The sequence below is a fragment of the Carassius auratus genome, chromosome 37 (assembly GCF_003368295.1).
Source record: "Carassius auratus strain Wakin chromosome 37, ASM336829v1, whole genome shotgun sequence".
Lineage (NCBI taxonomy): Eukaryota > Metazoa > Chordata > Actinopteri > Cypriniformes > Cyprinidae > Carassius > Carassius auratus.
Window position 1 is genome coordinate 14,292,157 of NC_039279.1, and position 22,850 is coordinate 14,315,006.

Here is a 22,850-nt window from a genome sequence, read left to right on the forward strand (position 1 = left end):
AAAAGGAGTGAATTAAAACAGAACAATGTCTAGGAGTCAAGTTTGCATAGCATGAGTTTTGTATCATATTTGATACATCAGGCTTTTATAGCTCATATAGGCTAGTAAGAATATGGGGCCCACACTTCAGGAGAAAAAACATTTTTTTAATTCAGGCCCAAAAATATAAAGAAAAACAGCCAATTTGGTGTAACGGTTGTTAATTTTATATTGCCAAAAAGTAGGCATGTCAACGTTAACGTGCAATTAATTCAAAATTCTTAACATGGTGAAATAATTTATTGAAACACCACCCACTATTTATTATTTTTATTTAATAAAATGCTATTCATTTTTGTCTGTATGTTTATAAAGTACATGTTATTTTTATTTTCTTACCACATACATGATAGCGACATGTATACATAAGGGCAACTGTCCATTTTTAAAAACTGTAATGTTTGTAATGTGATTTTTAGATACACCTTTTCCGAAGTAGAGATTAATGCACCTATTCCACTTCTAGATGCATATATTTTTTGTGCAAATATTCTAATGTTCACTTTTAATGTGCTTATTTTGTTGTGCATATTTTCTTAGATCACAGGTCTAAAAATGTCCCTCGTCTGTGAGGATGTTTTAATTTTTGGATGCCAGCCTCAATATCAGGGTTCAGTTCAGCTTATGCTCACATACACTGTTCTTCAATGTACTGAACTGGAGAACATTTAACATGGACAACACTATGGTATGCAGCGAACAGCTGTATGGTGTTGTATTTTTACTGTAATTTCTTACATGTGTAATACACTCAAATTTAAACTTATTTTGGGGGGAAAATTTCTGGGAAGCAATATTCATAAATGCATCCAGTCTTTTTTTTAAAATAATAAAAAAAATAGAATTTTATTTGAAAAGCCAACCTATGAAGTTCACATGGCATTTACAAAATCCTCTGGATAAAGATCATGAAAAGCATTTACAAAAATACACAATTCAATCTCACTTATCAACATAAATACACAAAAATAAATTGCGATTTTTCAAGAAAAAAAAAAAAAAGAAAAAAACAGCAGCACTAAACTGAATAACTTTTTACAAACATTTACATTTAGTCTAAAATACATTTCTTTAAAGGTTTGTTTATAGCACAGCTAGTCAGTGCATTTTTTGCTGGTGACAATTCTGACAGGGTGGCATAATAATAATAAATATCAAGAAAGAAAAATAAGTATTACCCTGATGACTAACAATAGCGGAAACAGTGTGATGTTTCAGATGAGTGCAAGTGCTGAATCTGGCCCTGATGCCTAAAAGTACATGTACCAGCATGCAATTCTTTATCAGACGTCTTCAGGTCATCTCAGGCCCAAGTGTGTAACTCATGGCACATTATTTCTCAAGAGCTCAATTCCTTTTTTTTTCTCTGTGCAAGAGTGACAGACAATATTTTAAGCGCTTGCAAGTCATTCATCAACAAGCTTCCCATGAACCCGGAAACGGTACAAACAGGTGTATTCAGGATGACCCCAGTTAGACAGCACTCTCATCTCAATGATCTGAAAACCTCTCGAGACCTCCTCCTTGGGGCAGACAGACACACAGAATTACAAAATTAGGCAATCGATTAAAGATTACAAATAAATAAAGCTTTGCTGGTAAGCTGGTAGATGATGCAACACCACCTTCCACACTGACAATCGTCCTTTTCTTTTTCAAATATTCCACTGTATTGGCTATTTTTGTCATTTATGAATTTGTTTAGCAGCATAATGTTACAAGAAGCCATCAGTCAATCAGTTACAGAAAAATGTGTTTGGTTGATACTTACAGACACTAAGAAGGTCTGAAGAGCATCTCCATCTTCATTATAAACAAACTGTCCGAGTAACTGCCCCTCTTCCTGCTGCTCGTCATCAAGACCCTTTAATAAAACAGAAGAGAGGGATAGGAAGTTGAGAGAAGAAGTCAACATTTAACTTTCAACATGCCTGGAAATATCAGGACATTTCAAATTGTGGCATCTAGGTTTGGAAAATTATGGAAATTATGAAAAGGAAGGAAAATCTTAAAACTGATGGGGAAATTCTACAGTGGATATAAAGCACCAGCCAAAAAGACTGACATAATAAAGTAAGTATTTTACGCTCACAAAAGCTAGATTTATTTTATCAAAAATACAGAAAAACAAATAGAGTAGTATTTTTAAATAATCAAATTTAACAGAATTGTTTTCTATGTTAATATTTTAAAACCAAATTTATTCTTTTGATAAATCTGAATTTTCAGCATCATGCGTCACATGATCCTTCAGAAATCATTGTAATATGCCAATTTGGAGCTCAAGAAACACTGATTATCAAATGTTGAGAACAGTTATTATTTTGCACCCAAAAAAAAAAATACTACTTTTATTCAGAAAAGATGCATTGAATGGGATGTACAATGGTTTTCAACAATAACATTATTGGTAACTGAGCACCAAATCATCATATTAGGATGATTTCTCAAGGATCATGAGACCGAAACTAGGAGTAAACGGTTGCTGAAAACTCTGCACACAATATTCATTAAATAATTTTTAAAATATTATATTCATTAGTCGAGATTTCATGTGCACTCACATATACACTGAACTCTCGTGGGGCGCTGCTGATGCTGCCAGTGGGCGACAGGGATTTGGGCACATGATCCAGAGAAAAGGCTGTAGGCAAAATCTTCATGGATAACCCAATCACCAGATAACCTTGTGATCCTTTAAATGCCCAGCAGTTCCCAGGATGCACATCTGGCTGCAGGGACAAATGAATGACGAGATTAAGAAAGGAGAGAAATTACTATTAAAGTCATGCATAACTTTACAAATAAATGCAGATGAATATAAATCAGAATTCTGAAACCTATCAAACCTGTATGACTACACGTGCTGACTGGGAGAAGTACCACAGCGGGAAGCCAAACAGACTCAGCAGTGCTGTTTTGGTGTCAAAGGACTCTGAACAGCGTGTGCTTATGATGCTGCCTCCTACAGACACAAAGAAACATTCAAATTCACTACACCACCCAGGCACCCACGTATTAAACAGCAGAAATATGTGCAAGACTGCTACTCATAATTATAAAGGATTGGGTGATTCTGTACTACCATCTTGATTTTTCAGACATGCGTTATCCTCCAAAGATGAAAAACCATTTCAATCAAACTGCTATTGTGGCAAAGCAAACAACATTCAGACAAGTAAAAAAAAAATAATAATAATAAAAACAAAAAAACCCTCAGAAAACTGTGCAAAACACTGGATTTAAATAAAAACTGTTGATTTATGAGCCTTTTAAACTCGAGACAAGAAAAATGCCTTCACTTGTCATGATACATAAATGAGGACATTTGGCCCTCACAAGCATAGCTAAACAAGTACACAGATCATAATGGTTTGATTTTAATTTGACCACTGTAGTTTCCAAAAAGTTGCACAGGGGTGAAAATTGCACCCATCGGGAGCGAGAAAGAAAGAGAATTTCTTTTCTATTCTTTTTTTTTTCTATTAAAGTCAAGTCCGCTTGATGACAGAATACACAGTAGTGTAAGGACATGGTAGGTTTTATTGGAACTCATCTAATATCCGCACACTGTGATGGTAGTAACTGATTACATGTAATCATTAATAATAATTCGTTATAATTACGTGTACTGTAGCTCAATTGCTAGAGCATCTGTTGCTAGTAAACTTTATTTAATTTTTTTTTTTTTTTAAAGGTTCTTCTCAATCCCATGTTTTAAACTTTAGTTAGTGTGTTGTTGTTAGAGAATAAAGTTCAATGCCAAGCGAGGTATTTTATTTAACAATTCGCCTACAACGAACGACCAGTTTGGACAACATCCCTCTACTTCCTGCAGTAATGACGTCACTAAATCCGTTTTTTTGACAAAACTCCGCCCACATTAATACACAAACAGGGGAGCGTGGTCTTGTTAAGCTCCGACGGAGAAGAGGAAGAGCTGCGTTTGTCGCCATGTCGTAGAAACGCTGTTATTTTCATCTCTGAGTCCAATAATCTTTGTTTGGCCTTCCCAGGGACGCTGTACTTGGAGATCAATAGTTGCAATTTAGGTTTAACTCGTTCCCGAAAATTATAATCCACATGTAAAACTATCTGCAGCGCATTTTGCTAAGGACAGCTTGCTGAGGACAACTTTCTCAATCTAAAACAGTTTAATGCCGGATTCGCACAAAGATTATTCTTGAAAGATGGAGCAGTTCTCTCTTTGTCTGGAGAAGGTGTTGTTTATAGACCACATAAGGTAAGTGTGTTATTTAAGTTGGTGCGTTTAACCGTTTCTGTAACTTACTACACAAAGGACAACGCGGTTTAGCTTTGTTAACTAGATGTTAGGGCTGTGCAAAAAAAAACGAATGCGATTTTCACGCGCATCTCGTCAGTAAAAACGCTCCTGTGATTATAAGTACATCTCCAGCACGTGTGTTCAGATCAGGATTGACAGGTTTTCAAAACAAATCCTGCCCACTTGCTTCTCAAAACTAGCCCAATCGTGTTTCCAGGAGGGCCGCGTGCTCTAAACTGCTGTCGAATCACAACACAGGAACCGCTGGCCCAATCACAACTCGTCACGTATTTCTGAAGGAGGGACTTCTTAGAACAAGGAAGTCATCAGCCCGTTTTTATAACTTGAACTCCACCCTGAGATTTTAAGCCAACAAGTTAGTAATTAACAGTTCTCTGACATTGGCTGATCTCTGACATTAACTACATGCAGAAAAATTCTAATTTTTTTATCTCTTTAGTAAATTTTTTGATTGCTGTTATTTTAAAATGATTTAATTTCAGATTTTTGTGATTTAATTATTAACTTCATTAAGCTCCCAACCCTCCACCAGTTCAATACAATGTTAAATGCAATTTACATTGTTAATAACAATGAATGAAATATTTTTTCACATACTGCTACATGGAAAGCATGCAATTCTTTTTTCTGTGTTTTATGTTCGTACAGCTAGACAAACAACTATAAAAATAATTTAAAATGCAGACACAGATAAGACCATTACTATACCTCCAGATTCCAATGCATAGTCCACCAGACCAGTGCGGTCTTCAGAATAAAGCTTCATTGCATTGTTGACAATGAACTGTACATGCTGTGGAGAAACAGAATCACAAAAAGGTAGCATTACATATATTTGACTATAAGGAGTTATTCAACTTATTAAAAAGAGCCAGTAAGATGAAAATTCTAAGCTTCCTATCACTGTTTATAAGTCCTGTACATTAGGTTTAAATCCATCCAAGGTTAAAAAACATTTTCATTGTCAAAATATCATTTTAAAATGACCTCAATTCTCAGAGATCCCCAAACGGTTCGCGCGAAGCTGTTCAAAAGATTCAGTTTCCTTAAACCCCACCTTTCGGTAGCATACTGTGTTCTGATTGGTCAACTAACATAGTCAGTTTTGATTGGTTGTTCCGCACACACCTCCATGGTAAACTATGCGTTAGCATCTGTTTGGGGTGAATTATGTCTTATTCCTCTCATCGCGAAGCAAACAGTAAAATAAAAAACTTGAACAGTCTCGCTGCTTTTTCTTCTGTGTGGGTGTATTCAAGCCGCGCGCTTCAGTTTGAATCTGAATAGCGCATTCAGCGCGGGGGCGTGGTCACATTAGATATAATGAAGGGAGACGTGAAAAACAGACATTGCGTTGTTTTCATATGGATTACTTTATCACAGAATATCTGTTAGCAGCAGTTGTTACACTTCATTTTAATCACGTGTTTGTACATGACGATCAGCGCTGATCAGACAGACTGCAGACAGCACACATACTGATAAGACACTCGAGAGAAAACAGACACATAACTTCATAATCATACTTCGCATTGTGATTCGGAAATGCTCGTTGTTCTAAATAAAGTTGGTAATGAACCATCTTTTCATCAGCGAAATGTTGTGAACACAACAAAAGGGATTTGTTGTACTGCTCTGGTATTGTGGTGAAAATGAATTTTAGCCATTGGTTCTTCTGATCTTCATTCTTTGGCAGTGAAAATTAAAACACACTGTCTCCTCGACATGATGCTATCACACCAACCAGAGCGTCTGTGTGGGGGGGTGGGGCAGGTCAGAGTTCCGTTTCTCCCAACACGGTAGGCGGAGATTATTATGCAAAGTGCTCCTAGTGACGTACATAGAGATGGGCAAAAGATTTGAAATCTATAACGACTCGTTTCTGCGATTCAGATCCGACTCTTTACTTTAGAAGCCAATAACTTTATAAATAGTGTACTTTTTGGTTTAATTATTTGCACATTGTTTAAACAGATGGACAGATACATCATACACTGTAATACAGGTAATTTTTGATTTCCCATCTGTGTGGCTCTTTAAAATACTCAAGTTCTTAAAAGCTTACTTCCTCCGAGAGGCCTGCCTCCCCTGTGGCTTGTCGTACAGTTTGGGTGATCGTCTCTTTAGAAGGTGACTGGCCCTCCTCTACCTGAAGGGTCAGGTTACCCAGAATGCTGCTCTCCAGATTGCCGAGTGAAGCCTGCATTTCAGTGGTGCTCACAAAGTGATCAGAGAGCCACTGCAGGAGAGATTTAGGAAGCTCCAACTCTTCCTCTCGGTCACTGCCATAAAACAGAGACCTGATTTCCCTCTCCACCTGCTCTGATACCTGTGAAGAGCAGATCCAGCAGTTATGAGATCTTGTTTATTTGTAATCTCATTTTATCCACTTTAATATGTGACTGCAAACATCAGGGCTGTTCTTCAAAAGCAGAGGATTTATAAATTCCAGCCAAATAACTTTCTGAAAGTCAGTCACAAAAAAAAAGAAAAAAAAGGAATTGAGCTCTTGAGTAATAATGTGCCATGAGCTACACAGTTGGGCCTGAGATGACCTGAGGATGTCTGATTTTTTTTTTTTTTACCATATTACTACCACACTTCTCATTTAAAAATAAAGTAATATATTCTTTAAAAATGTCAAATGATACTTGAGCTTATATGCCTATATTTGTATAAGAAATTAAGAGCATATGAAAATACCAAAAAAAAAAAAATACTAATACTAAAAAAAAAGAAATCCAAATTTATGAAACCTATATATTCTTTTCCTAACAAAAATTTTACTTTAGAATGTTTTTGCACAATATTACATTTACTTGAATACACTCTGTGGGAGCTGCAATGGTTCATCAAAAAGTGGAAGCAGAATGAAATGTGGATTTCTCCTCCTTAACAACTTTGGACTATTTAGTCTTATTACCATGTGAACTACAGGCCAAAGAGGGTAAAAGCAAAAGTTCAGTTTGTCTCACTTACCTTAATTATTTGTTAAGCCACAATTAATAGATACAAAAAATGGATCTGAATGCCAGAATAGTTGTTTATATGGTTCTCTTTCTTAAAATAAAAAAATAAACATTAAATTAGGCATTCTACTAATCCTGACACTACTAAAGCCCCCCCCATACTAAAAATTATGCTTTTTTTTTAAAATTGATTTCTTCCAGGTTAATGCTTTATAAGGGCTAAATAAGGGTGTTAAAATGTCAGCAATGAAAACCAGACCCTGCAACCACTACAGATGAAGAGAGCACGTACTGAGATTGAAAGGGAATCCAGCTGCTCACACTTGTCTCTGCATCCCATCAGTCCCTGCACATCATCCCTGATGTGCTGCAAAGCCTCCTCTAGCCGCCTCACCTCGGCCAGTAAAACCTCACTGGAGCTGCTCTCATCCCCCTCACTGAAGAGATCAGACATAAATTACAACAGTTTACATGAAGTCCCAGGAATATTACTTTAATGATTGAGAGACACCACAGTTGCCCCTTTAAACCAGATTAAACCATGACCTGTGTGGATCAGGGGCAGGCACCTCAGCCTCAGGAATTTTTCTAAAACCAGGTTCTTGTTTTCTTTGCAACTCCTAAATTAAACGAGACAGACAGACAGGCTGAATTAGCTCAAATGACTTATTTTATCATTGAAGTTATGTCATTCAAAAAGCATGTGAACTTCGGCCCAAAGTTAACTTTACTGGTTTCCACTGACAAAAACAAAACCCTGCATGCTAATAAAAGCATCTTGTGTTCAATGTACAATCTGAGTTTCACACCTCAGTTTTGCGTGCTAATGTCTGAAGCAGAGCCTCAGCTTCAGCGAGTCGAGTATTCTCTGACTGATGCTCTTCTGCATGCTTTTCTTGATGCTGCAGACAGAGAATTGAAGATTAGTTATAAAGCTTTTACATAATGTTACTGATATTAAACATGACAGATGCAGTTAAACTGGTAACTATATAAACAACCAGAGCCCCCAATATTCATGAATCTGTATTTTAAAAAATTTCTCTCAGCGACTCATGTTTGCATGCCAATTTCAATTCATACAGCACATCTGCCTTAGTTTTTCTAATATATTAAGTGGTCCACGTCTGTGATGAGCATTTACTGATAAACGACTGCTACTGAGTCTAAAAAACATTGGATTTAAAAGTGTGGTTATTAAAACTCTGTAGTATTTATAATGTTAGGTCATCACCTGTTGTGTGTCCTTGGCCTCTTTCTGCACGTCGCCTGTCAGTAGGCTGAATCTCTCCTCCAGCAGATCTCCAATCCACTGGCCCAGACTCTCTCGGTCTGTGTGACGGTGAAGCTCTGAGCGCAGGGTGTTATAGAGACTGAGCACTTCAGTGTGCTGCTCCTCCTGCCTGAGCAAACCCCCCGTTACTCGATCCCACAGCTGAGACAAGTTGTCTTCTAAACGCATCAACCTCTCTGCCTCTAATGATGAAGACGACAGAACCAAGGGCCTCTGGGTGGAGAGAGACATAGTTACAGACAATCACCTTCATATTTTTGCATTGATAAAAATTAGTTAATTTAGTAGGCGACAATATAGTAGTAATATGCTGAAAGGTTAATACTACCTGAGTGTCTGTGTCAGGGGGTGTCTGTCCCTCCTCTGAGTCACGCATGGAGGTGGTTGAAGGGGTGACATAGGAGGCGTCCTTCCACACCATCACATTAGCAGAAGGCAGCATGGCTAACAGTCTGGATGGCCCCCAGTAGCACAGAGCTATTAGAAACAGCACCGAAGAAACATATGGAAAAAAAAGTGTGATGTACAGAATCTTATTTCCATTTAGACCTATAGTCAGTCATGAACAGCAAGCTCACCAAGAAACAGAAGGAAAGGTACTAGAAATAGGACTTTCGAAAGCATAGGTAGACACCTGGAAGAGAGAACAAGGATAGGTTAAATATTGTTTGTCACATCAACACTCTAGCAATGCTCAAATTATGAAATTAACCAAATTAAGCTTTATGTTAACCACACCGGACAAGCAGAATGAATCAATTGGAAAAGAGTGCAAAACTCACTTTGAAAAGAAATCGACAAGCCATAAGAAGCTTCCTGAGGTAGTCCTCCCTGAAAACAAACACAGAGTAAAGCGTGAGTAGAGACTGACTGTGGATTTGCACATAGCAGGGTTAGGGTGCACAGCAAGAGGTCAAACACACACACACACAGAAAGAGATTTTCTAAAAGCTGAGAAACTGCATTTTTCATAGAGTAGTATTTATTCAGTAAAAAAAAAATAAAAAAAATAAAAAGAGCCTCCTAAATTCGAAATTGATACCACTAGTGAAAATGCCTACATTTTTTTATTTAAAATTAATATAATCGGAGTGAAAAGGTGATTAACAAAATTTAACAAACTGCACATTATTTGCTAAGCCCACCTTTTGAGAAGGGCTCGTTAACATCAAATGACAAAACTAAGGAATCAATTTTTCCTTTCTTTAACTGCTAAAATGTCCTAAAATAGAGGCAGTAATCAACTGATGATCAGTTGCAAATTCCTCAGAGATGAAACCAGCGATGCACAATTTCTCAATTCACATGTAAAGGGGACGTTTACATTAATGTCTTAGCAGTAAATGGGTCCTTTTAGCTGTATTGTTATTTAAGGATCAGATAGAGGGTGGAAAAAATCTACATAAAACAGGTTTAAAATAATAAACAAAAACCCAGGCTTTAATCAAAGAAAATCTGACAAATTTGGACAAAAAAAAAAAAAAAAAAAAAAAAAAAAAAAAAAAAAAAAAAAAAAACACCTAGGTCACTAATTTGCTTAAATTTGATTGACTTCAATAGTGCAGCATATTGAATATCTAATCACTTACTTCAATTTTCTTTATATTTTGCCATCTATTATCAGTGTTGTGGTGTACTCGAATTACTTTTTTCCTGAAATTTGTAACTTAACGCGTTAGTTTCGTGCGTAAGTAATAAGTAACTTCGTTATTTTTTTTTAAAAAGTAATCCGTTATTTTAAGGAAAGGAAAATCCCGACTGCAGCCTGCTTTTTGTCAGACAGTAGTCCTAGGTCTACTGTGCCACCTGCGGATGTACAGTATCAGCGGAGCCGAAGCTCTGTGATCGTAAAGTCAATGGCTGTGATGCGTCTGTGCCCTGCGCCTGACCCTGTGTGTGTGTGGGGTTTTTTTTTTTCGAACTCCCGGCAAGATAGCAGAGAGGACAGCGTTTGGTTTATGGAAGTACGCACATTATTTTCAATTTGTCAACGAAAAAGAAAAGAACATAACGGTAAGATGCACACTCTGCTTTGGTGAAAAGCTTCTGTCGACCGCCAAAAATTCTACCTCAAATTTAACGCTACGTTTTAATCACTACTTTGAAGAGTAAATGTAAGAGGACTGTGTTAAAGCGAATTTAGGCTTGTGACTGTGAGTGACACTTTAATAATAATTAGTTCGGCTATTAAGCGATTTGTCATTTGCCTGTGTGGCAGTGAAGGATTTAATTCGGTTTGTTATCATTTTTGTTTGACAGGCAGCTGTTAATTTCTGTTAGATCATTGGCTGGCTGGTTGTTCATTTCTAAATGGATTTAAATCTGCAAGCCTGTTTAAGGTTGTGTTTACAAGTAAGCATACTTGTACTTTGATAACTGCATTATTTAAAGTTAAAGAAAAATCAGGAGTTATCTTGTGGTGCTCATAATATACAATAGCCTAGGCTACCCGGGCTGGGTAGGTGCGAATTTTGATTAATAATATGTTCTGTGATAATAAATAAATAAAACGCCATGTGGAATAGCCTATTGCTGACTGTCTTTCCTGTTATTGTTATCCTGCAGTGTTAATTTAGTCGGATGACTGACGTTATTCATTGTCGGGAGTCACGACTTCTAGGTGCATTTAAAGGGGCCGGGGGCTGTGTCTGTCATGTGTGAGCCGCTGCAAACGGCTTTTAATTTTTGGTAACGCATGAGTACTCTAACGCGTTACTTTTATGAATAGGTAACGCTGTATCATAACTAATTACTTTTAATTGATTGTAACGTTGTAACCTAACTAACTACTTTCCAAAGTAACTATACCCAACACTGTCTATTATTTTGGACCCCACTGCATATGTAAACAAAGGCTATAGCAGGACTACTGAACAAAAGGAGATGCATGTCAAAAAACAAACAAAAAGTTCTTGGGAGTAAAACTGGAGGAAAAAAAAAAAATTACATACTAGTACATAAAAAGAGCTACTATAACTACAAGTGAAGAGGAAAGATTCCCACATGGAACCAGAGCCACAGAAAGTTTAAGGAAAAGGAAGCAAATGCAGGCCATGCAAGGACATCTGAAAACTCTTCACCGAAGCACACACCTGCCTGGGAACAAACTACACTGACCACAACCTGAAAAGCATCAATGCAGGGAAGGAGCTCACAGCAGCATTAACTATTTCCAAACCAGAAGCTCTTAGAATGACCAGGATTGAGGGTAAGTGAAGAGTATAAAACCTGTAGAAACTATGAACCACCATAAGGACCCTACAGGCCTCTCTTCCTGGGAAGACTGAGTGGCGGTTGCAAAATTATCCTTCTTTTTGCAGTCATCACCTGTTAGAACCAGTGTATGGATGAAAAGAATTAACTGGTGTGTTAAAGTTCTACTCCTACGGCATTTGTTGTGCTCTTAATTTCATCATGACAGCCACCAATGTAGACATCTTTAAACAGATGCTGTATGCAGAAGCCTGCACACATTGAGCCTGTACATCTACTAGAGCAGGGGTGTCAAAATCAATTCCTGGAGAACCAGAGCAGTGCTAAGTTTAGATTCAACCATAATTAAACCAACTAATAAGATCCTTAAGGCTTATTTGAAAACTCCATGGAATGTTGGAGCAAGTTTGAAACAAAGTTCTGCAGGGTCCCAGCCATCCAGGACACCCCGGTGTTAGATCAAGTATTTATGAGGTAGTGACTGTACCAAGGAAGCTTCCTTCCAAGATAGAATTTTAACTAGGCTGTTGAAAAACAGTTTGAAACCACAGAGGAGCACACAATGGGGATGGCAGATAGCCATTTAATTTGTATTTAAATCTACACTGATATATAAATCTAAAGCCCTATTCGGACGGGACTAGTTTTACAGGGGGTCGTTAGAGAAATCTGCGTTTCACAGACGTACTTGGTGATTTTAATCCCATCCGAATCTGCCACGTCTGTGTTTTTCTCACACAACCTCTGTGATAATTCCAGAGCAAATTACCTACCGTTTTTCAGCAAACTCAGTGATCCTCTGAGAAAACTAATCCCGTCCGAATGCGAATGTCTGTGATTGCCGGTGATATTTTATCTCACAACGCGTTTCCATGTGTGTTTTGGCCAACGTGAATTACCGTAGATGCTCTTACCACGCAGATGTTTGATATATTTGCTTAGCGGCAAATAAATAATAATAATAATAATATAATACAAATAATAAAACCAAGAGCAAGATCGCGTAAACTGTTAATACCGGCTATTTTAATATCAGCATCAGGTAAGATTACTCACGTTCATTTATGTACTCAGTTACATAATGTTTTAATTACATTTAATAAAAAAAAAAGGAAAACAAGTTAAACTAAAGGAACCACATATTAACATGGTTTTGCTATACTAGCCATTTAGTATTTATTGTGTAATAATACTAAGGCAATCATTCTGAATGAATGCAATGCACGCATACAGAGCGCGTGATGTCTGTGACGCCCAGATGCACAAATCAGACCCTCCCACCTCTGTAATAAACACGGAGATACTAGTCCCGTCCGAATTGGTACATGAAAATCACAGACGTCAGGTGGTAAGAATCGAAACTCAAACTAAGTTTAGAAAACTAGTCCCGTCCGAATAGTGCTTAAGATCCCTTACATTTGGCCAATTAATCAATCAATCACCAATCCTAGTTAATTGGGACCACATAAGTGGCTGCTTACAGTGACATGAAAATGCACAAGCGATTTGATGTAGTGATTACAATTATGATTTATGTAATTTAGAATTTTAAAATCACCTCAGAATGCATATGATTGCATTCTCAATGGAAATAAGAAATACTGCTGTAGTGTTGGACCAAAAGAAAGGTACTTAAAAGGCAGCATGATTAATTGGCAAAACTAAAAGGATAACAGACAAAACACAAAAAAAAAAAAAAAAACCTCACTCACATAACCTTAACAGTGCATAACTGTAAACATGAAGATCTAATGATTTGAAGTAGGAAAATATCTGAAAGTCAAGTATGTGTACTTACATAGTATGCCACTAATCTTCGGTCGTTCCTTTTGCAGCACTACCTCTTTAACACTCATACTGTTGTAGTATTTCTCATTGCCTATGATGAAAAACAAACAGACATCAGATAAAACCAAGACTCCTTCACAATACAGGAGAAGACTGGTACGTCGCTCCAATCCCAGCTCTGCACAGACAGACTCCAACAAAAGAGATTTGCATGTAACCAAGGCAGTGCTCATGGTGGACAGGTGCATTTGTTTATGCACAGTGTAATCATGCTTCGAAGAAACATCTGGAAGGGGAAAAAAAAGGTTTGAAGTTATGGTGGCTGTAGGAAAAAAAAAGGAGGACAAACAACAAGGAAGAGACTAAAACAGCTGGTTAGTGATAGAAGGTGAGAAGGGCTTGTAATAGGATAGCTGAAGATGATTTACATTTGGCACTCCGGAGACAAACTTTCACTAAGGGACTGAATTTGCAAAAGACAAAGGTACAGACAGGTGCTCAAATGCAAATAAAGATGTTCCTTGAGAGAGGGAGAGAGAATAATAAAAAAAAAACCTAATGATTGTCACACAGAAACAGCTAAAGCAAGAGAGTTGCGTTTTTTATTTATTTATAAATGGGCAAAGTAAAAACCTATTTTCTTCAAATTAACTATTTACCATAAAAATCGACATGCCATGGAGATCAAGTGGTTTTAAATTTATTGTGGTGAAAAGTACTTGAACTATGCACACAGTTCACATATTTTGCTCAAGTATAGAGGAAAAGTGATGGTCATTTTAACTAAGGCTACCAGAGTGAACACTGGTGTTCATATGGTGCCATAAAATATTAATAAAATGGGCTCAGTGGTATAGAAGATGCATTTCACCTTTAGGGTGACTTTAGTATTATACTTATTAATATAAGACCCCTGTGATAAAAACCACTTACTAACCTGGTTTACGGACAGTTATATCCGTTATTGCAACTTCAATTTCAAGACGACGAAATGCTGGTAAAGCAGGTATCTTTTGTATGATGCCTGCAAGGATACCAGAAAGGGGCCGTTTACATCAGGGCTCCTAAACTACATTTGTTTTGAGGCCCAGATTATTGGTGGCCAAGTATTTTTCAGAGTTTTCTGGCCACAAATGAGCCGCGGTACAGCATTTTACATAACTGTTTGCTGCAAACAAATGTGTCAGTCACCGATAAATAGCCAAGTTAAGAACTAACATTTCTATAAAAACCCTAGAACAAAATAGCTCCAGAATTCCCTAAATCAAGTTATTTCAAGATCAAAACATTAAAGTGTGACGTCATGAGCAGAAATGAGTTCCAATGCTTTAAGATGAAGCTATTTTCTGTTTGTACAGTGTGCATAATAGTTTGGTTAATAAGTGGAAATAATATCCAGGCACCACAGGGTCTGAGAAAAACCAATACCTCCGTTAGCACAGCCATTGGTGGCTCTCTTCTTCTGCACAGACCGCAATGTCTTCCTCAGCACAGTGATTGTGAAGCGAGCGATTCCCTTACACACTCGCACACACCAGTGCAACACTGATAACAGCAGGCCTAGAGAAACATGGACTGATATTAAATCAACAGATAAGGTTGGACGATCAAAGACATCTGAAAGTGATGGAGTGGTCAGGACAGACTGTGAAGAGAGAGAGACCGATATTCTGGAGAACCTCTAAACCCAATTGGCTGCTTTGCATGCATGCAGTGTAGCTCTGTACATGTCCAAGTCCTAAAATCCAAATCCATCCAAACCATCCCAGCTGTAGACATACTTATACTCCAGAGGCTAAAGAAGAGTTTCCCATCCTTGACATGCACTGTGTAAAAAGAAACTATGGAAAAAGTTTGCAATGTTTACTCTGTTATTGAGAACCTAATCTGAACATCGGCTGTGGCAGTGAAAACATGCTGAAAAGACAGACTCCCAAACAGCCAAAAACCATCCAGTGAGGAACCCCACAGCCTGGAGAGGTGAACTACAGACTAAACAAGGCTGATACCTTTGAGCAGAGCCACATGCATCAGTAGAGTGCATATGTACAACACAAATGCAGCAATTCTCCTTTTGCTATGAATGCACGCCTCAGACAACATCCCCATCGCACCTGCAGAAACAATAAAGTCAAGCCTGTGCAATAATACTCAGCATCCAAAAAACGGAAGCCCTCTGAGAGGCCCTTTCTGGAGACCAAGAGATACGTGAAAAAATCATCTAAGGTGTCTGACATGGCAGGAAAAGAGGGAAACTGCAGCCAGGCAACACACCACTTTATAGTGCGTTATCAAACTGTCTCACCTGGCTTATATCTGCGATTCTTGTCCCTGCAGTATAACGCAGTGTTTGGAAAGTTTGATCTGGGCGTCTCCGTAACAGACACCTGATGCCCAGTAGCATTATGAAGGGAACTGCTGTTCTTGGAGGGAGAGGTGATGGAGCAGTCTTTGCAGATGTAGCCTTTCTGTGCTGTAGAGTTCTGCGTTTTGGCCTCCACTGTGCTGTGGTGTGCAATTATAGTCTGGTCTAAAATAAAAATCCAATACAAATATAATAAATATATATATATATATATATATATATATATATATATATATATATATATATATATATATATATATATATATATATATATATATATATATATATATATATATATATATATATATATATATATATATATATATATATAAAAACTACAACAAATAGAGTGAACACTTACCCTTAATGTCACAGTCTTCATCCAAACCTTGAACAAACAAACAAAACAAAGATTAAATTAAAATTACAAATCACTGCTAAAGCTGTCTATCATTCTCAGTTCATTGCAACTCAAGAGCATCATATCGTGGCGATCATGAAAGTGTGCTGGTACTGACCCCAAAAGCTGTCGACTAGGGTGCTTTCCTGTATGGAGGACTCATCTAGAAGAGAGGACAGCAGAGAGGCATCGCTGGGCGCACAGCTGTTCAGGGTGCTGTTATGGGCCTGTAGGACTGACGTGGAAGCAGACCTCGGAGTTTGAATAATCGGTGTTGTCCCTGAAAAAGAGTGATGAGCTCTTCTGCTCCTCAGTGTCCTATCAGACAAAGACAAAATGAGAGAAGAGGGGATGGAAAACAGAAGCAAAATATAGCTGACTTTGTATTCCTGATGCCTCCTTTTATTTAGCTAATATTGTTAATACATTAAAGCTGTATTATTTTTTAGGACAAGTGACAATGCTGGAATACACTACACAACTTGTGTTCAAGATTTGGCTAAAATGATGATATTTAAAAAAAATGTTGGTAACATAACAGCTGTTGGTACCCACTGATTTCCATAGCATGGAAACAAATATTATAGAAGTCAATGGGAACCAGAAACTAGTAACCCATATTCTTCAAAATCTATTCTTATGTGAAAGAAAGAAACTGAAAAAAAAAAAAAACTTGAGGCTGAGCAAATGATAATATTAATTTTCAAGTGAACTATCAATTTAAAGTGGTCCTATGATTATTTTTCACTTTTTCAACTTTAGTTAGGATCATGCTTGAAAATAAAAGATCTGCAAAGTTACAAAGCTCCACTCCAAAGGGATATATTTTATTTAACTGAAAACTAAGAACTACAACAAATGGTTCATAAAGACTACTAAAAGCTTCCCCCGGATACTGTGAAGTCACAATGTCACTCATTTAATTAATTCCTGCTCACGGAATATGCAAAAAAAGAGGGACAAGGTATGGTTGAGCTGCATCAGAGCCCACAGGCTGTAAAAAAACAAAAATAAAAACCATAACACTCTGAAATGTCCCCTAAAATCCATGCTTGCAAAGGTTCTGCATGCTCCTCATTCCATTTCTGAATTGGTCTTAAACTGGTATGGCAAAATTTACACCATTATTAATATTAACAGCCAACTAGATTAAACTTGAGGATATGGTAAGGGGTGTGTGACATTTCCAGAACATGCTCTAAACCGTTCGCCAATCACAACACACTGGGCAAGCTAACGTATCAGATCAGATTTCATATTTTGGAAGGAGAGACTTCATTGAAACAAGGAACTACACAGGGGTGCGTTTCCCAAAAGCAACTATGGTCACAAGTTCCGTCATTACCAATAGAGTTCAACAAAATGAATGACCAAAGTCAGCCAACAGGTTGTTTGAAACAGACTGGGAAGAAAACCTATTCTAGCACACCCACAAACCAAATTAAAACTTTGTAAAATGATGATCCCAGCAAGAGGACCACTAGTGGAATTATAAGTAGCTGCATCTATATATTGGGTGTAACTGTACACTATATATTTAAAACAAGCCACTCTCAACTTAAAATCTATGCAAAGATGTAAATTGCAAACTTCTAAATTATAAAAATTCTATTTGTTGTTGAAATATATTTACATAGTGCCTCTCATAACACATTTCATAAATTTAAACAATTATACACATACGTACCGAACCGAAAGACCAGTTCTAAAAATGTTCGGTAGGAATATGCATACCGTTACACCCCTTATTCATTCATTCATACACTCATGCATACATTTCTTTTCATTTATTTAAATGTATTATGGCACTAATGGCCTAATTCTTGCTAAAGAATTCCCTGCTGATATTTATGGACATACTGCACTTACTTGTCACAGCTGAAGGAGGCGCTGTGCTGAAGAGATGGGTCAAGCAGACTGTCGTCTCCATAGTGACTCAGGCTGGTGTGCAGACGGAGACTACGCCTGGACATCCTGGGCGACTCGTAGACGGGCCCAATCTTGAGCTCCCTCTCAAAGTCTTGTGGCGAAGAGGAGTAGCTGGAACTAACAGAGACAAAAACAGTAATTGAGACCATCATTGGGTTACCATTATTATTATTCAGTAAACACAGCTATGTAGTTGTAGGTCTGTTTACTTAGTTACAATTACATATCACTTCAGCAACACTTGTTAGTAAAGTAGCAACATTACTGTTTTGGAGCAGTAAACATACAGCTTTGTTAGAGTCGTTGTTGCCGACAGACATTGCTGAAAGATTTCACACTTGCGTTCTCTGACAAACGTCTAGAAATAAAATATCTGAAGGTGTGGTAACCGTAGTCTAAAGCCTGGAATACACTACACAATTTTCAACTGATTTGCAGTCTGGGGAAGCTAACGCTAGTTGCCAAAAGTCAGAGGCAGTCTGCAGATTTGAGTGGACAGATTCCACAGAAAATTGTATAGTGCATGAAGGTCACATACTCCAATTTTTTTTTTTTAGCTTCAGACTTTGATTCCATCTAGACAGAAAATACCAAACATAAAAAAAACCTAACATGTTGGATATTTTGAGCTGATTTTAGAAGGTTTTCATTGGTCACACGTCTTCTAACAACTCCTATATCTTCTAGAGTTTGTTGTGATTGGAACAACTTAAAAAGTCTAGTAGTGTGTGATCATTTAGTGTAAGATGGATATTTTTCCTTTGTCACTATTTATTTACAAAGTCGTTAAGTGTATGATGCCTATAGTGTTTTAAAAACTTTTACAGATTTTAAAAGTTGTGTAGTGAATGAGGCTTAAGCAGAAAAACTGACCAAATTATTATCCATATTACCATCCATTATTATCTGCTTTGTGTTTTTGTTGTGGCTGTATTACCACCTTGATTTGCATTATCTTACGAGAAATTATCATCCATTATTCTTCACATAATCAAACTGCAATTGTTTTGGCAAAACGAAAAAACTAACACCCTTAAATAAGGGTTGCGAATACAATAAAATAATAATGACAGAAATATCAAATTCTGTAAATTTGTTTAATAACTGGATCATACTTTGGTTTTAGAATATGGAGTTTGGTCATGGGGTTTGAGTTGATAAACCAATAATAAAATCATAAATCTAAAAAAAAAAAAAAAAAAAAAAGTGCTTAACCATAAACTAAGAACCATAAACGTGATGTCATTAAAATTTCTCAAACTTCAACTAAAATACTAAATGCTGCAATAAACAAACTGAATAAATGTTTAAAGTCAGACTACAGTTTAAAATCCCTTGCATAAGGGTTTGTGTAGATTTTATAATCAGACAAGGGAAAGCCCTTTTGTTAACCACTTCACCAGCCAAAACTTTTAATCTTTAAATGGACAAAGAAAATAAATTTAAAATGCCCTGTTAGATCACTAATCAGAGGATCATAGAACCACAAATATTAGTAATAGCCTAATAAAAAAAAAAAAAAACGACAAAAAAATACCTCACCAAGCAAAGACAAAATGGAGAGTTTGGTACACATTAACACTCCAGAGAAAACCTACAAACACTTAACCCACAAAAAAAAGATATCAAACCCACCCAGTAAAAATGAAACAATGGGTCTGGTCATTTTCCACTAGCTGTGCCCGGTCACCATTTCTAAACTCAAGCCAACGATTCAAAGACAGCACCAACTGCCATCTCTCTAGTAACAATCCCAGCATTCATGTCTGTGAACTCTGGAGGTGTTCTGCTTGCTTGAGGTCTGACAGTGTGACAAAGGACATTCAGACAGCAGCTGCTGAACAGGACACATGCTAAACAGTAACCTGACCATGTATAATTAACATCAGCTTACCGCTGTAAAAGTTCCAGTCTTAAAATCGATACCAAAAACAGCACTAGCATTCAAGCTAACGCTTTATAGAAATACATTCAAATACAGCTAAAATAAAGGAGGAATGGTGGAATACACACAGCACTGTCCAGCCCCAGCTCTCCAGATCCCATGAGTCGTCACTGGTCATCCCATGAAAAAAAAAAAAAAAAATTACTGCACACTTGTGCTCCTACAGGCACAAGAGCTCTGGATGGATCAAGCGAATTAAGAAGGCTTGCTCTACTTCCTGTGTTCAGCTCCTGTACATGTGACATGTGAGCCACTAAACGTTCCCTGTCCCTCCCTCATTATCCTCATGACCGCTGTCACGATCTATTCATTTTAAAAGTGCTTCACTGTACTTTGAACATGGGATGAACTGCATCTGTAAAAGTTCTCAAAAGTAGAGAGGAAATTCAGCATGATACCCAGTTTACACCTTGTATTAATCTCTGGTGATCTTATCACATGATCACATGGGACACATCACGGTTTACACTTTACAGTGACATGCAGGAGTGAAAGATAAAGTTCTGTTGACTGAGGGTCAGTGTGAGAGCTCAGCGGGTCAGTTAATGGATGTGTTGTTTTTTGGCTTATGCTATAAATATTATAATCTCTGAACATTTGAATTCTATTATTGTGAATTCTTCTGAATTAAGTTTGGTTTTGCAGAAATTACAAGAATGACTGTGATAATATTCATTAGTTAACAGGAACGCTTACCCAATTTTCTTGAAAATGATATTTGAATGTGCAAGACATACAATTCTTTAGCCTATATATGCATCTAGAAGAATAAAGTGCAGTAACAGTAAACCTATTTGCACTAAATTAATAAAATAAAAACCAGTTTGCAATATCAAGAAGTTTTTTTTTTTTTAACAAGAAAAAGTGGAAGCAGTTTTAATCCCATATAATCAGACTTAATTTACTTAATTTGTTTTCAATTAGTGAAAATCATAATTTAAAATATTTCAAGTAGGTTTTATTGATAATCCATATTGTCATAGACTTGAATTATAATTACAAATTCTAGACATTACTTAAAAAAAAAAAGGTTTTAATTTGTGAAAGATATATATATATATATATATCAAGCAGAATTTTAGTGAAGGACAGGTATTAATATTTTCAGATATGCTCCATATGTTGTCGTTTCATGTATACAATTCTTGGACCTCATTTAGCAACAATTCAAATAAATAAATAAATAACCTAAATCATCTGTGGTGACGCTTGACCACTAGCTAGAATCAAGCAGATTAATGCCACTTTCTCTTATGCACTATCGCTTTCTTTGATTTCTCATTTCAATTCAAAGAGTCAGGATTATATGGGTCAGTCCACATGTACTGATCATTCAGTCCTGCTGGTGCATCTTCTCACTGGTTCATTCAGCCATTTTCTCAAGAGAAAATAAATACAATTAAATAAACTTTTTATTTTATTTTAAATAAGCAATCTGAGGGAAGAAAATGACTTCATTTGAGGAGTCTAACAGGTCATAAAACTCATATTAGCAGTTCAGAACTAAGTAGGACCATAAACAATTTTATCGGTGTTGGATATGATCGTTCTCTCAACCATTACTGAATAAAAACACATTGAAATATAGGGATGGAACTAAAGTATCAAGACAAAATATACACACATGCCTACTTACAGACAAATTTACTAAAGCACATATACATAACATTACCTGCAAACACCATGAAAAATATGCTCAATTAATTACTCATGTCCCCCTAGGTTCTGTGTGGAGGGTCTGTGTACCATCACACACACAAACTCTCATACACTAACCATAGCTGTGAAATTGCAACAAGCTTGCGTGTTTTCGCATAATTGCAGTGTGAATACATTTCAGATAAATCATTACGAGAAGTGATCTACAGTCATGATAAACCATGAACACTTGAAGCAACTGTGCATTCAATCGACCATCAGTGTGTTGTATTATCGTCTTAGCAGGTTTCATGATAACGTACGAATGCAGTGACTTCGCTTTATGGAGAAACGCGAGACTCACTCAAACGGGGCTCTGCTCTCTCCAACCTCAGAATCTCAGGATTGAACACAAGAAACAGCAGCAGTATCACAGTTAAACCATTAAAATCCATATGTGTTCGCCTCCATTACCTCAAGTACCGCATCATCAAGAGAAAACCAATGAGAAGAGCGTCGGCCTACCGCCGCCAAATACAAACACTTCATATCTACATCTGACGGACAACATATCATCCAGCATTTAACACAAACCACTTAGGAACTGCCTTTCACAAACAGAACTAACGTACAATAAAAACAAAATAATGCATGACAATTAAATCCCACAATAAGCAAACCAAACAACGAGAAGAAAAGATATACGTTAACATTACGTTTCCTGTAACTTTCAGGTAAATATTGACTCCACAGCACCTTTTGCAGCTGACTAGCAAGTTAGCAGCACAGACAACTTAAAGTAACTTACCCGAACTTAAACGTGTTTATTTTACTCTCTGATCAAAAACAACATGCGTTTGATTCACACTACAGTGAGATTCAGCAGCGCTAACGGTGTTGACCCGTTTCTCTAATCACGTCTCAGGTGGCTATTTAAATATCACGTCACGCGCTTAAGCTTGAG

At 37.0% G+C, this 22,850-nt stretch overlaps 1 protein-coding gene across 4 annotated transcripts; it reads right to left on the reverse strand.

The window, feature by feature from the left end:
* Nucleotides 1-913: 913 nt before the first annotated feature.
* Nucleotides 914-22,831, reverse strand: sun1a (Sad1 and UNC84 domain containing 1a). Of its 4 annotated transcripts, none has more exons than XM_026222978.1 (22): nucleotides 20,317-20,457; nucleotides 18,244-18,420; nucleotides 16,493-16,692; nucleotides 16,336-16,362; nucleotides 15,915-16,139; nucleotides 15,619-15,723; nucleotides 15,038-15,169; nucleotides 14,547-14,633; nucleotides 13,620-13,700; nucleotides 9,391-9,439; nucleotides 9,187-9,242; nucleotides 8,937-9,085; nucleotides 8,549-8,821; nucleotides 8,124-8,216; nucleotides 7,861-7,934; nucleotides 7,607-7,751; nucleotides 6,411-6,674; nucleotides 5,054-5,138; nucleotides 2,889-3,004; nucleotides 2,604-2,771; nucleotides 1,811-1,903; nucleotides 914-1,562 (listed from the first exon to the last, which is right to left on the reverse strand). In XM_026222978.1, exons 1-22 carry the CDS (start codon nucleotides 20,364-20,366, stop codon nucleotides 1,446-1,448), a joined length of 2,766 nt encoding a protein of 921 aa, XP_026078763.1. In that variant the 5' UTR covers nucleotides 20,367-20,457; the 3' UTR covers nucleotides 914-1,445. The 4 variants fall into 4 exon arrangements, with proteins under 4 accessions (XP_026078763.1, XP_026078765.1, XP_026078764.1 ...); XM_026222980.1 differs by lacking the exon at nucleotides 20,317-20,457 and adding an exon at nucleotides 22,695-22,831 and having other exon boundaries at nucleotides 915-1,562; XM_026222979.1 differs by lacking the exon at nucleotides 14,547-14,633 and having other exon boundaries at nucleotides 915-1,562; nucleotides 20,317-20,456.
* Nucleotides 22,832-22,850: the final 19 nt, after the last annotated feature.

Excerpts from the sequence above, each read along its gene's own strand:
- sun1a (XM_026222978.1), bottom strand. The coding sequence starts at position 20,366 with ATGACCAGTGACGACTCATGGGATCTGGAGAGCTGGGGCTGGACAGTG. Across the intron at positions 13,701-14,546 it reads TATAACTGTCCGTAAACCAG|GCAATGAGAAATACTACAAC; the intron begins GTTAGTAAGTGG and ends TTTTCATCATAG. Across the intron at positions 9,440-13,619 it reads GAAGATTAGTGGCATACTAT|GGAGGACTACCTCAGGAAGC; the intron begins GTAAGTACACAT and ends GTTTGTTTTCAG.